This window comes from Trichomycterus rosablanca, chromosome 2 (assembly GCF_030014385.1).
Source record: "Trichomycterus rosablanca isolate fTriRos1 chromosome 2, fTriRos1.hap1, whole genome shotgun sequence".
NCBI classification, from domain to species: domain Eukaryota; kingdom Metazoa; phylum Chordata; class Actinopteri; order Siluriformes; family Trichomycteridae; genus Trichomycterus; species Trichomycterus rosablanca.
The window spans coordinates 14,407,375-14,420,592 of NC_085989.1; the positions used below are offsets into that span (position 1 = coordinate 14,407,375).

The 13,218-nt window shown below is 38.6% G+C and overlaps 2 protein-coding genes across 2 annotated transcripts in view; both read right to left on the reverse strand.

Annotated features, from left to right (window-relative positions):
• kat2b (K(lysine) acetyltransferase 2B) overlaps positions 1-893 on the reverse strand; it is a 44,234-nt gene extending 43,341 nt beyond the window's left edge. Inside the window, exon 1 of the mRNA XM_063011649.1 lies at positions 791-893. Coding sequence (XP_062867719.1) covers positions 791-802 — 12 coding nt within the window. The 5' untranslated portion in view covers positions 803-893. The remainder of the gene's footprint in view (positions 1-790) is intronic.
• Positions 894-6,291: 5,398 nt separating this feature from the next.
• rab5aa (RAB5A, member RAS oncogene family, a) overlaps positions 6,292-13,218 on the reverse strand; it is a 29,013-nt gene continuing 22,086 nt past the window's right edge. The window contains exons 4-6 of the mRNA XM_063011660.1: positions 9,602-9,724; positions 8,556-8,649; positions 6,292-7,457 (exon numbers count right to left, since the gene is read on the reverse strand). Of these exons, the coding sequence (XP_062867730.1) occupies positions 7,342-7,457; positions 8,556-8,649; positions 9,602-9,724 (333 nt within the window). The 3' untranslated portion in view covers positions 6,292-7,341. The remainder of the gene's footprint in view (positions 7,458-8,555; positions 8,650-9,601; positions 9,725-13,218) is intronic.

Genomic DNA, 13,218 nt, shown 5'->3' on the forward strand with positions numbered 1-13,218 from the left:
TAGCCATAGTTGTTTGCGTTTGCGATTAGGTTCGTTTGGCCCCGGAAATGACGCGTGACGTCACATTTAACAAGCGAATATTCAGCATTTGGCATCTCAGATACTGTTTAAAAACCACCGCAACTCCTCCGCCTCTACCCGTATTCCGAGGTAAACTGAAGAAACCGCAGTCCATTGGGCATAGTTCCAAGAAGGGGGCGGAGTCGCTAGCCGATAGCCCATGTCTCAGTTAAAAATAACAGGTCCAAACCGTGAGAAGTGAAAAAGTCATTTAAAATAAACGTCTTATTATGGACAGAGCGCGCATTTATCAGTGCCATATGGACTGACACAGAGTGAGACTGCAGTAACGGTGTGTGTTCCAGTGCTCTGAGATTGACAGTATTAACTCCTCTGTTTCTGACTCGGAGTCTCTGCCGTGGCTGGAGGTGTGTAGCGGGCTGATCAGGAACCACAGGTACCAGCCAGGTGTAACGCGATTCGAGACTACACGGAGATACTGCTCGGGAGTTCTGGCCATTGGGAGTATATGGCGCATGCCGAGAAAACCCCACTTTACCATCCGAGCAGTTCCTTAGTCTCACTGGGACAAGCTTTCTCCGGGAGCCCCTGTGAATATAACGAGGCCGGCGAAGGAGTCCAAGCTGTTTGATGACTAGAATACACGATGGAGTAGTGTAATTGTTGAACTTCATCAGCTGGTCAGCGATCGCAGGAAAACTCACCCACCGTTCACCACGTAGCTGTAAAATTGTAATCCAGACCGTTTCAGGATGTGAAGAAAACGTACCAGCGTCCGCATCTTTTAAAACGATCCAACACACACACCATTGTCTTTTAGTATCCAACAGGCGCCGAGATTATCCGATGAAAAATAAATAGAGCAACAGGAGCGGTAGTAATAACATGAGTGTGTAAAAAGATAAAAATGAAAAGAAGAATACGATAAAAATACAAAATATGATAAAATACGATCAAATACAATGACGGTACCGGCAGCCAGATGCGCCAGCGTCTACCATCACCATGACAACTTTAAGTGTGGTCAGTTTAAAGATGGCTTACGTTTAATGATGCTTTAATTTTTCTAGTTACCAGTAAAAGGGTAAAAATATTACATTTTTCGTATTGGGAGGGCAGAGCTTTGTCTAGATTTTTCACTCCAGACTTAATGCTAAATGCTGGAACACAGCCTTTCTTGTTCATGAGGGGGATAGGTGTTGGGGCGTATCTTCAATGATTGTTTAATTACGGTTGAAGGATATCTCTTTAACTTGGTACTTGCACATGTTTAGGCCGCCAATTGGAATAGTGCAACAGTTTTCAGCATTTTTTTCTCCCTGCTTTCATAGAATTACAATTAAATTGATTCTCTGGAATACTTAAATGTGTTTAAAACCCCAGTCTGGACCACTCCAGAGTCAACCCAAAACACTGAGTAAATTAGCAGATATTTTTCATGTTGGGAGGGCAGAGCTTTGTTAGTGTATAGTTGGAAATTTGAAGAGGATTGGAAGTACTAGATTGGACATTTAAAAGAATATGTTATATAATTGATTAAATTTATGTTTAGCTGCAACATTTTATTTTGGTATTTGTATAGTTCCAGTCGGGCTCAGTCTCACAAGGTAAGCTTTGGTATGTTGTGTAACAGCATGCAATTGCTAGTTTGTACAGCCTCTCATTTGAAAGGGGTCATCAGTGTGGTTTTGTGGACAGTTTGTCTTGTTTCGTATTTTTTTCCATGTTCCAACTCCACAATGTTACACAGAATTGTTAGTCTTTAGAATGCTTTGTGACAATGCGATGTCCAGTCTGATATCTATCTCTAGGCTGATATTACGGCACTTTTAATTCCGGAATACCAGAATATGGCTGTCTCTAATACTTGTAGATCTGGCTGGGTAAATTTGAAATACTAATTGGAATACTAAAGGGCTTTGCCATCCACTAAAATGTAATAAGGTGTTCTTAAATTTTTTAAAGCTTTGAACAGACATAGCATTCTTAACTTAAACCACATTTGACTTAATAGAGGGTTTTTTTTCTAGATTTTTCACTCCAGACAAATCTAAATGCTGTGGGGGTATAATGGTTGTTTTATTATGGTTGAAGGATAGCTCTTTAATTTACCAGTGGTAATTTTATAAGCATGTGGAACGAGCCAGTAAAATACGATGACACTAGTTAAGAAAGTCTAAAGAAGTTGGCCTTATGAATGTCACTCAAGACAAAATAACTACTGTTTAAAAAAACATTAATAACCAGTTTATGACATTTCTGAAGACCTCTACACTACTGAAAAGTGTGAGGGCATGCAAATGGCTCAGTTCTTTGAGTCTTGAGATGCCCAACTGTAGGTCCATAAGATAAGACAGATCTCTAATGACAGTATCACAAGAGCTGAAATTGATCAGGGAATTTAAAAAGATAAAGAGTAGTAAAGCTTCAGAGTCAGACAACTTCCCTCTTGTAAAGGACTGGAGCGGGATTCACCGTATAGTAGACTGAAGTTGGTTAAGCACACAATGATAATCCAGTGATACTTGTATGCATAGTCAGTGGGTGGGGCAGATGATGGTGTAATTAAAGCTAAAAATGCTGAAATACTCAATCAGAGGATCCAACCAAAGGTTTTCAAACATGGCAGTCATTTATGGACTACTTTTACTTAAAATTTCTTAAGACACTAAAATATGTACAGTGGGGCCAAAAAGTATTTAGTCAGCCACTGATTGTGCAGGTTCTCCTACTTAGAAAGATGAGAGAGGTCTGTAATTTTCATCATAGGTACACTTCACCTATGAGAGACAAAATGAGGAAAAAAAATCCAGGAAATCACATTGTAGGATTTTTAAAGAATTTATTTGTAAATTATGGTGGAAAATAAGTATTTGGTCAATAACAAAAGTTCAACTCAATACTTTGTAACATAACCTTTGTTGGCAATGACAGAGGTCAAAGGTTTCCTGTAAGTCTTCACCAGGTTTGCACACACTGTAGCTGGTATTTTGGCCCATTCCTCCATGCAGATCTCCTCTAGAGCAGTGATGTTTTGGGGCTGTCGCTGGGCAACACGGACTTTCAACTCCCTCCACAAATTTTCTATGGGGTTGAGGTCTGGAGACTGGCTAGGCCACTCCAGGACCTTGAAATGCTTTTTACGGAGCCACTCCTTCGTTGCCCGAGTGGTGTGTTTGGGATCATTGTCATGCTGGAAGACCCAGCCACGTTCCATCTTCAATGCTCTCACTGATAGAAGGAGGTTTTGGCTTAAAATCTCATGACTTCACACACTTAACACGGATCAGTCGTCCTGTCCCCTTTGCAGAAAAACAGCCCCAAAGCATGATGTTTCCACCCCTATGCTTCACAGTAGGTATGGTGTTCTTCAGCATTCTTCTTCCTCCAAACACGACGAGTTGAGTTTTTACCAAAAAGTTCCATTTTGGTTTCATCTGACCACATAATATTCTCCCAATCCTCTTCTGGATCATCCATATGCTCTCTGGCAAACTTCAGACGGGCCTGGACATGTACTGGCTTAAGCAGGGGGACACGCCTGGCACTGCAGGATTTGAGTCCCTCTCGACGTAGTGTGTTACTGATGGTAGCCTTTGTTACTTTGGTCCCAGCTCTCTGCAGGTCATTCATCAGGTCCCTCCGTGTAGTTCTGGGATTTTTGCTCACCGTTCTCATGATCATTTTGACCCCACGGGATGAGATCTTGCGTGGGGCCCCAGATCGAGGGAGATTATCAATGGTCTTGTATGTCTTCCATTTTCTTACAATTGCTCCCACAGTTGATTTATTCACACCAACCTGCTTGCCTATTGTAGATTCACTCTTCCCAGCCTGGTGCAGGTCTACAATTTTCTTCCTGGTGTCCTTCGACAGCTCTTTTGTCTTGGCCATGGTTGAGTTTGGAGTCTGACTGTTTGAGGCTGTGGACAGGTGTCTTTTATACAGATAACGAGGTCAAACAGGTGCCATTAATACAGGTAACGAGTGGAGGACAGAAGAGCTTCTTAAAGAAGTTACAGGTGTGTGAGAGCCAGAAATCTTGCTTGTTTGTGGGTGACCAAATACTTATTTTCCACCATAATTTACAAATAAATTCTTTAAAAATCCTACAATGTGATTTCCTGGATTTTGTTTTCTCATTTTGTCTCTCATAGTTGAAGTGTACCTATGATAAAAATTACAGACCTCTCTCATCTTTTTAAGTAGGAGAACTTGCACAATCAGTGACTGACTAAATACTTTTTGACCCCACTGTATGTATGTATTCTATGTATTGTATGTTATTTTGCAATTAAAATACCAATAAAAAAATTAAATCATTATAAACAAATCAAATCACAATAAAACCAGCATTAAAAAGTCTTAAAATAATTACTTTTAACGTAAACGATTCTATTTATGCTGCCTACAGACATCCTGTAAAATCAAAGCAAGGCTTACTGTGATTGTTACCATCTCAGACTTGTCAAGAACTATTAAAATGACTTCCAAAAATTAAAGACAAGCAACAGAACAAGAGGTTTGTTTTTCTTATTTGTTATTAACACTACATACAATAATAAGACCATCATTGATTATAATTAACCATTATGTAGAAAAAAACATTAAGTCTGAACCCCTACCAAAGCAGTTTATGGTTACTGTACAATTTTAGTTTTAATGATTATTTAGACAACTCCCTAACAAGCATTAGTAAGTATACTACATTGCAACACCCTATTTACAGTAAATTGTATATATATATATATATATATATATATATATATATATATATATATATATACACAGGGTGGGCCATTTATATGGCACATTAGTATATGGGAGGGGGAAAACTTTTCAAGATGGGTGGTGACCATGGTGGCCATTTTGAAGTCGGCCATTTTGGATCCAACTTTAGTTTTTTTCAATGGGAAGAGGGTCATGTGACATCAAACTTATTGAGAATTTCACAAGAAAAACAATGGTGTGCTTTTTTAACGTAACTTTATTCTTTCATGAGTTATTTACAAGTTTCTGACCACTTGTGTTCAAAGTGCTGCCCATTGTGTTGGATTGTCAATGCAACCCTCTTCTCCCACTCTTCACACACTGATAGCAACACCGCAGAAGAAATGCTAGCACAGGCTTCCAGTATCCGTAGTTTCAGGTGCTGCACATCTCGTATCTTCACAGCATAGACAATTGCCTTCAGATGACCCCAAAGATAAAAGTCTAAGGGGGTCAGATCGGGAGACCTTGGGGGCCATTCAACTGGCCCACGACGACCAATCCACTTTCCAGGAAACTGTTCATCTAGGAATGCTCGGACCTGACACCCATGATGTGGTGGTGCACCATCTTGCTGGAAAAACTCAGGGAACGTGCCAGCTTCAGTGCATAAAGAGGGAAACACATCATCATGTAGCAATTTCAAATATCCAGTGGCCTTGAGGTTTCCAATGATGAAGAATGGCCCCACTATCTTTGTACCCCATATACCACACCATACCATCAATTTTTGTGTTCCAACAGTCTTGGAGGGATCTATCCAATGTGGGTTAGTGTCAGACCAATAGCGGTGGTTTTGTTTGTTAACTTCACCATTCACATAAAAGTTTGCCTCATCACTGAACAAAATGTTCTGTGTAAACTGAGGGTCCTGTTCCAATTTTTGTTTTGCCCATTCTGCAAATTCAGTGCGCCGATCTGGGTCATCCTCGTTGAGATGCTGCAGCAGCTGGAGTTTGTAAGGGTGCCATTTGTGAGTAGCTAATATCCGCCGAAGGGATGTTCGACTGATGCCACTCTCCAGTGACATGCGGCGAGTGCTACGCTGTGGGCTCTTGCTGAATGAAGCTAGGACAGCCACTGATGTTTCTTCATTAGTGACAGTTTTCATGCGTCCACATTTTGGCAAATCCAACACTGAACCAGTTTCACGAAACTTGGCAAGCAGTTTGCTAACTGTAGCATGGGAGATGGGTGGTCTCGTAGGGTGTCTTGCATTGAAATCTGCTGCAATGACCCGGGTACTGCGTTCACCAGACATCAACACAATTTCTATCCGCTCATCACGTGTTAACCTCTGCGACATGTCAATGGCTGTAAACAAAGAGAAGCTTGTAAATAACTCATGAAAGAATAAAGTTACGTTAAAACCAAGCACACCATTGTTTTTCTTGTGAAATTCTCAATAAGTTTGATGTGTCACATGACCCTCTTCCCATTGAAAAAACTAAAGTTGGATCCAAAATGGCCGACTTCAAAATGGCCACCATGGTCACCACCCATCTTGAAAAGTTTTCCCCCTCCCATATACTAATGTGCCACAAACAGGAAGTTAATATCACCAACCATTCCCATTTTATTTAGGTGTATCCATATTAATGGCCCACCCTGTATATATATATCAGATATATTCATAAACAAAATTAGTGCAAGGCATAAAATAAAAAAAAAACACCTGGGTGTGTTAAAACCTGATCAAAGATGACTGTTTAAATGTGAATGTGTGTAAAAGCTAATAAAAAGGGTGCAAATCACCTTATTCTTGCAAGTGCAGTTGAACAGTGTAGACCCCTATGTACGCTCAAACATGCAAGCTGGCTGGCACAAACTGTGCCTGACAAAGAACTGACCGAAGTGTAAGGGCTGAATAGGGGCAGAGAGTGGGGACAGAATCATCACTGTTAAGGCCAGATGGGTGTTTGTGTATGTGTGTGAATATTTTGTTGGTGTATTTACAGGCAGTACAGTCAAAATACATGGGCAGTCAGCTATTGCACAATGATACTGGGGGCATGTAGAAGCAGCGGAGGGCCACAAAGAAATGTGCTGCAAGAAGGATCAGTAAGGGGAATTTATTCTCACCCTCACTCTCTTGTGCCATTAGAGAAGGTTAAAACTTTGATATATGTTTGGGCCTTGTAGTGAAACGGGCATCCATTATTCTGCAAAAGTACAATGATAATAAAAAAGGTGGAAATGAAAACAGAAAAAAAAAAGATCTTGTCTGAGATCTCCAGATTAGAGTCTTAAACAATAGACCGGTAGATTCTAGCCAAAGCATTGCCCCATTGCGTAAAGTTAACTGAAATTTTTTTTCTGATGAGCACTTCAGAAAGCAGATTGTAACATGTACACAGGACGTAATCATCGGAAAATAAAGTAGTTAAAAAACAAAAGGACTGAACAAAGCGTTTGTAATTGTTGACCAACAAGTACTAAAGGGAAACAAAGCTGGGCATTTCATTAGTTACTGTCATAACTGAGTTTTGGGGAGGGACAAGGCCTTTCATTAGTCACTGCTGTAACAGAGTTTGGGTGAGATGTTTTGCATTAGTTGCTGCAGCAGGCAGCCTTTGTTGGCGGGGCTGTCTCGGTAAGGTCCACTCCCCGACCGCGTCCACTGTTGGGTCCAGCAGCCTGGGGCTCAGCCTTAGGCAACCTTTTAGCTGAAATAAAAGAGAGAAGCAAATTGCAATAAATAAAATGTTCAGAAAATACTTTTACACATGCAGTCAAATTTATTGACTGCATTGTGAATAATGAGCAGCTCATAAAAATTATTGACTTGCAACCTTAAAAATATTTTTTAAAAAATAATTATTTTCTAATATCTCCAAGAATGTCAGTAAGCTTTCTTCAGCAAAGTGCAATGATTTCTAAGCACAGTTATTTATGATGTTCTTGCCTCCATACTTGTGAATAGTGTTCTTGAGATCATGCAGGCAACCAGTCGTTCGCCAAACATGACAAGCTGAAGCACTGCCAAAAAATTCAATTTTTGGTTCATCTAACCATTGTTCTTATGTATTGTATGAATGATTGTATAACATTTTATGATGGCATCTTAGTACTCTTTAGCAGAGGAATATTGTTTGTGGCATTAAACAGCAATTTGTCAAGTTAGTTGTGTTAAAGGTCTGACATGCCAAGACACAGACTCCAAAAATCATCTGAAAAGTCCTGTGGTATATGGTCTTGGTACCATACTTCACCCAGTCCATACGATTTGTCCCTTTTAAAGTCACTAAGGTCTTAATGCTGCCTACATCTGCCACCTTCAACATGTGTACTATGAGTAAAGCATCCACAAAGTTGAATCAGTTCATCTGGACACAAGTTTGTTGTAGAGATACGTTTCGTCACTCAATCCGAATGACTTCTTCAGACTTCAGACTTAGAAGTCAGACTGAAGTCAGACTGAAGAAGTCAATCGGATTGAGTGACGAAACGTATCTCTACAACAAACTTGTGTCCAGATGAACTGATTCAACTTTGTGGATTTATGTACCTGGATTATTGAGCATGCATCAACAGATATGAGTAAAGCAGTCCAACAATTTTATATACCTGACTGAGACATGCACACTGTTACAATATAGGCGTTGTCCTGCACATTTTTGAGGCGGTTGTTTTTGGTGTAAATCAAGTCATGAAGAATCACAGTGTAATCCCACATGACAAATACAAAACATTTAAACCCTTTCTCCTGGAAAGTTTACAGCCTGTTAATAATAGGTGCTACATTACACATATACAGCACTTACCAATAGCCATAAAAATCTCATTCACATTCATAGAGGTCTTGGCTGATGTCTCCATGAACAGCAAACTGTTATCATCTGCATAAGATTGAGCTTCCTGAAAAACACCATACCATACAGATAAATCCACAAAAAACACTGCTTAACGTGTAGATTCTCAATCTGTTGTCAAAAAGGTTAGGAATGCACCATCCTAGTAAGAAAAAGCTCTACCTGAACCGAAAGCGTCAAGTTCATAGTCAGTACCTGAGTTCCTCTGGGTGAACGTCTTATTATAGTACGTTTGCTTTTATGCAGACTATGAATTGCACAGTTGAACTGCACAAATTAAATTGTAATAAAATCTTTTTTTTTTTTTTTTTTTTAATCTCCCACACCATGGAGACCTGCTTTTGAGTTTCATGGTGCCACATGTCTGGCCAGGTGCACATAAAATACAATTGGCCATGTCTGAGAGAAGAAACTGGATGGGGATTTCCACTTCTAGTGTCTAGTAGAAGTGCTGACATACTGTAAGTGGTGATGAAATACAGAGAGCATGTTCCTCTGTACATGTTAAAGGCTATTTGTAAGAATCTCTCTCTTTTCCATGTTAAGAAGAGCCCAGTGTTTGTTAGTCTGTGCATGGGTGTGATGTATTTGGTACAGAATGGGTAACTAACTATGTGTAACAGCAGCACAACAAACACTGTTTGGTGTAAGATATATGTAAAGAGCCCTAATACTGAGCTAAAAAGCCATTGATTTCCAGTGCAGTTTAGGCTGGACTGTGGGTGCATAGAAAAACATTTACAGAAATAAATGACCTGTTAATGATTAGACATTAAATTAAACAGTAAAAGACCATCACTGATCCACATTTACTTTAATTTTTTTTTTATCTGACGTAAGAAAGAAAGAAAGAAAGAAAGAAAGAAAGAAAGAAAGAAAGAAAGAAAGTAAAGCTTGCTTACTAATGTAAACTATTGTGCAGTTACCAATGTGATTGTGATATGTTTTAGAAAAGGGCTAGAACAGCAAATATCTGAATGCTTGCTTTTCAGACTTACCTGGAAGTCAACTGCTCTCTTGTTAGCAAGGTCAGCCTTGTTTCCAGACAGAGCAATGACAATGTTTGGACTGGCCTGCCTCTGGAGCTCTTTTACCCAGTTCTTTGCTCTTGCAAATGATTCCTAAACAGTAAAACAGATTTGCAATAAATATTAAATAACAGACCATCCCTAATTAACACAGATTTTGAATTTACTTTAAAACTTCTGTGTTTTTCATGAGTGACAGCTTAAGCTAACAGCAATGCAATATGCTTTACTTAAACCAGTCTTTATAGTAGCTCTTTGGGACAACCTGCAATTAAATATTTACTAATCTATGAGAAACCCCTGCAACGAGAAACGACTGGTGCAATTCAGCCGTCATACAGTTGCAATCATAAATATTTACACCCTCCCCCCCCAAAGAAAATAAGGATTTATAACTCAAAACATTTCTGCATAGCTTGATTTTAGAGTAGCAGGAAATGTCAATAAAGCCATTTTAATGTCAATAAAGCCAGTCACAATTAATCAATACCTACATATTTTGGCTGATCTCAAATCATACTGCTAGTCTGTATGACCTACATTTGGGTGACAACATGAATAAAGCATTGAGAACTTTATAACAACCCTTAATTTGCTTCAGCTGTGTTGTGTTACAGTTAAGGTCAAAATTATTAGCCCCCCTTATGAAATCAAATAAAACCTCTATCCTTCCAATGACATGGGCCATAACCTTAAGTGTTTATAGTTTGTGTGCGTCCACAAGAACAAAGACAACATCTGCATAAACTCAAATGAACATTTTTATTGGTTTGCTGAACTGAAACAAAAAAAAGCAATGGTCAAAATTAGTAGCACTCTGACAACTAATAGTCAATAGTGTAGCCTTTCTGATCCAAAACTGACAACAACCTTCTTCTGGTAGTTTTTAACTAAGTTGGCACATGTCTCCTGAGGGATTTTAGCCCATTCTTCCTTGGCAAATTGTTCAAGATCATGCGATGACCACGAAGTCCACCACGATAAAGAGCCCTCACAACAGTCTTGCGTGAAACATCAAGTCCAGAGGAAGCCAGCTGAGCAACAATCATCTTTGCAGAGGTCCGGGGATTCTTGTTGACATCTCTGATTATTATTCGCTGCAAAGTTTTGGAAATCTTGCATTTTCGACCACGGCCAGGTTTATTTTTAACAGACTTTGTTTCTTTGTGCTTTGCGATGATGCAACGCACAGCTGTTCTAGAAACCATGAAACGCTTGGAAATGGCAGTATATCCTTCCCCCTGAAGATGAAGGTCCACTGATTTCTTTGCTTTTTGGCATGATATTGCTTCTTACAAAGATTATTGAGCAACCCTAGAGTATCCCTTTCATTCAAGCAGTCAAATGATACTAACTCTGCTTCTTGGAGTCACTTAAATAAGGTTCAGTGCTAATTGACTGCTCAGGTGTGGTTTCAAACCCAGTTCATTTGTTTTGAAAGCACAAAATCACATGGGGGCTAATAATTTTGACCATCTCAGTTTTCACCAGATTTTTCATAAATAAATTTATTTTACATTCTAAAGTGTACCAAAATAGGGCAATATCATTGATGAATGATTTACTATATGAAATTTTATGAATATTGCAAACATTGGGCAGTATTTTAGGGAAATATTAAAAAGTTCCTAGGGGGCTAATAATTTTGACCTTAACTGTATGTGTTCAAAGTATGCTGCAATTACAGTCATAACTAAGGAGCTCTCACAAAAGCTGAGAGAAAAGCCCTTAACATTCTCATCAGGACCACAAAGAAAACCCTGCAAAAGACTTTCCCTACTGTGGGACTAATAAATGATTATTGTATCTTATCTTATTTACAGTAAATGTGGGCAAATTGGGGTAAATGTGTCAGTGGCAACTATAATAACACTACAATCAAGAACTTCATGGCCAGACTCCACAGCACACACCACTCCTGACCACAAAGCACAGGAAGGGTAGACTAAAATATGAAAAGAATTTTAAGAAAGAATATTCTTATTTTCTTTAAAATAAGAAAGAATTTTACACAGGCCTTAGAGCTCTGAGACACAGTTATATCTATGTTCTGTGAGTAATGAAACAATATTGGAACTGTTTGACCACATGGATCAGCAGTTTGTCTGGTACAAGCAAGGCAAGGCTTAAGACCAGAAGAATACTATGCCCACGGTCAATCATGTAGGAGGGTCAGCGATAAAGGAATATGTCACAAAAACTAGAAGTCTTGACCATGTGACTGGCATCATGTATTTACAGAAATACCAAAGCATTTTGAGGATGAATGTTATGTCTTCTGTGGCAACTGAACATTTTAGCAAGACAATCCAAGCACACTTCCAAGTCAACCAAAGTTAAACTGGAAACTTAGGGAATCGGTCCTGGGGTGACCTTCTTAGTCTCTTCATTTAAATCCCATAGAAAATATGTAGTGGGATTTAAAGAAAGCTGTTGCTGCAGGAAAGCCATCAAACCTCAATGAGCTGGTTTTTGCACAAGAAGAATGGGTAAAGATTCCACAAGACACTTGTCAGAAGCTTGTTAGCACACTACAATTACTTGATTATCCAGGCAAAATATGTTCCACCACATACTGAGGCTCAGGGTTAAATAATAGTGAACATTTGTCAAGAGAAATTAGGCTTGTATGTATCAATAACCATTTTTTGATGTTTACTGAGAATTGCTGTTCTACATTTTTATTAAATTCTATACACATCACCATAATACCTTTCAAGGTGGGGAAGGGGTGCTGAATATTTCTGATTGCAACTGTAATTACTAATGATCACTGTAATTATCTAACTTTGGTGTAAAGAATAAACAACATCTAGTGAAAACATCACTGTCATTAAGTTATATTACACTCTAAGAAGTAATGTGTCATTTTTTTCTACACAGCTACTGTGTCCTGCGGTCTGTAACACACTTTGTGTCATTTCTGGCCCCTTTTTACACAGACATGTGTAAAGTAACTCCAATAGTTAGTCTACACATTTATGTGTAGAACTGTGAGAAAATACATTGTTTAAAAATATATATTTATTCAATTTTACTTAAATTTGTTGGATAAAATAATGGCATTTATGACTAAAAACATAGATTACTTCACATGTAAGATTAAAAATAAATAAATAAATAAAAATATGCGTTAGCCAATCACATTTCTCCTATCAAGTACATCTCAGTCAGAGCCGTAGATAGAGTTGCGACACTCCTTGATCTCGCCGCTACGCGGTCACGTGGTTCATGTAACCCTCAATAGTTCCAAACAAACCCGGCGCTGTCATGTTCTCAAATGGGACAGGCAGCAGTAAATGAAATATTAAACGGCAAATAATAAACATTTGTACAATTTCTGGGTATTTTCAACTGCGTTTACATTTACTGCATCTGCTTTAATGTCAATTTGGTATATAAAGTGGAAGATTGATGTTTATAATGACTTGTTAATAGGTCGTTCTTGTTAACACACAGTACATTATAATAGCATACATTACATAATGCGATATCATTAAGTAGTAGAGACAATATACAGTATAGACATTAAAGTTTTTTATGTTTTGTTTTTTGCATAAACTAATCTCCCTTCACTTTCCTGAGGA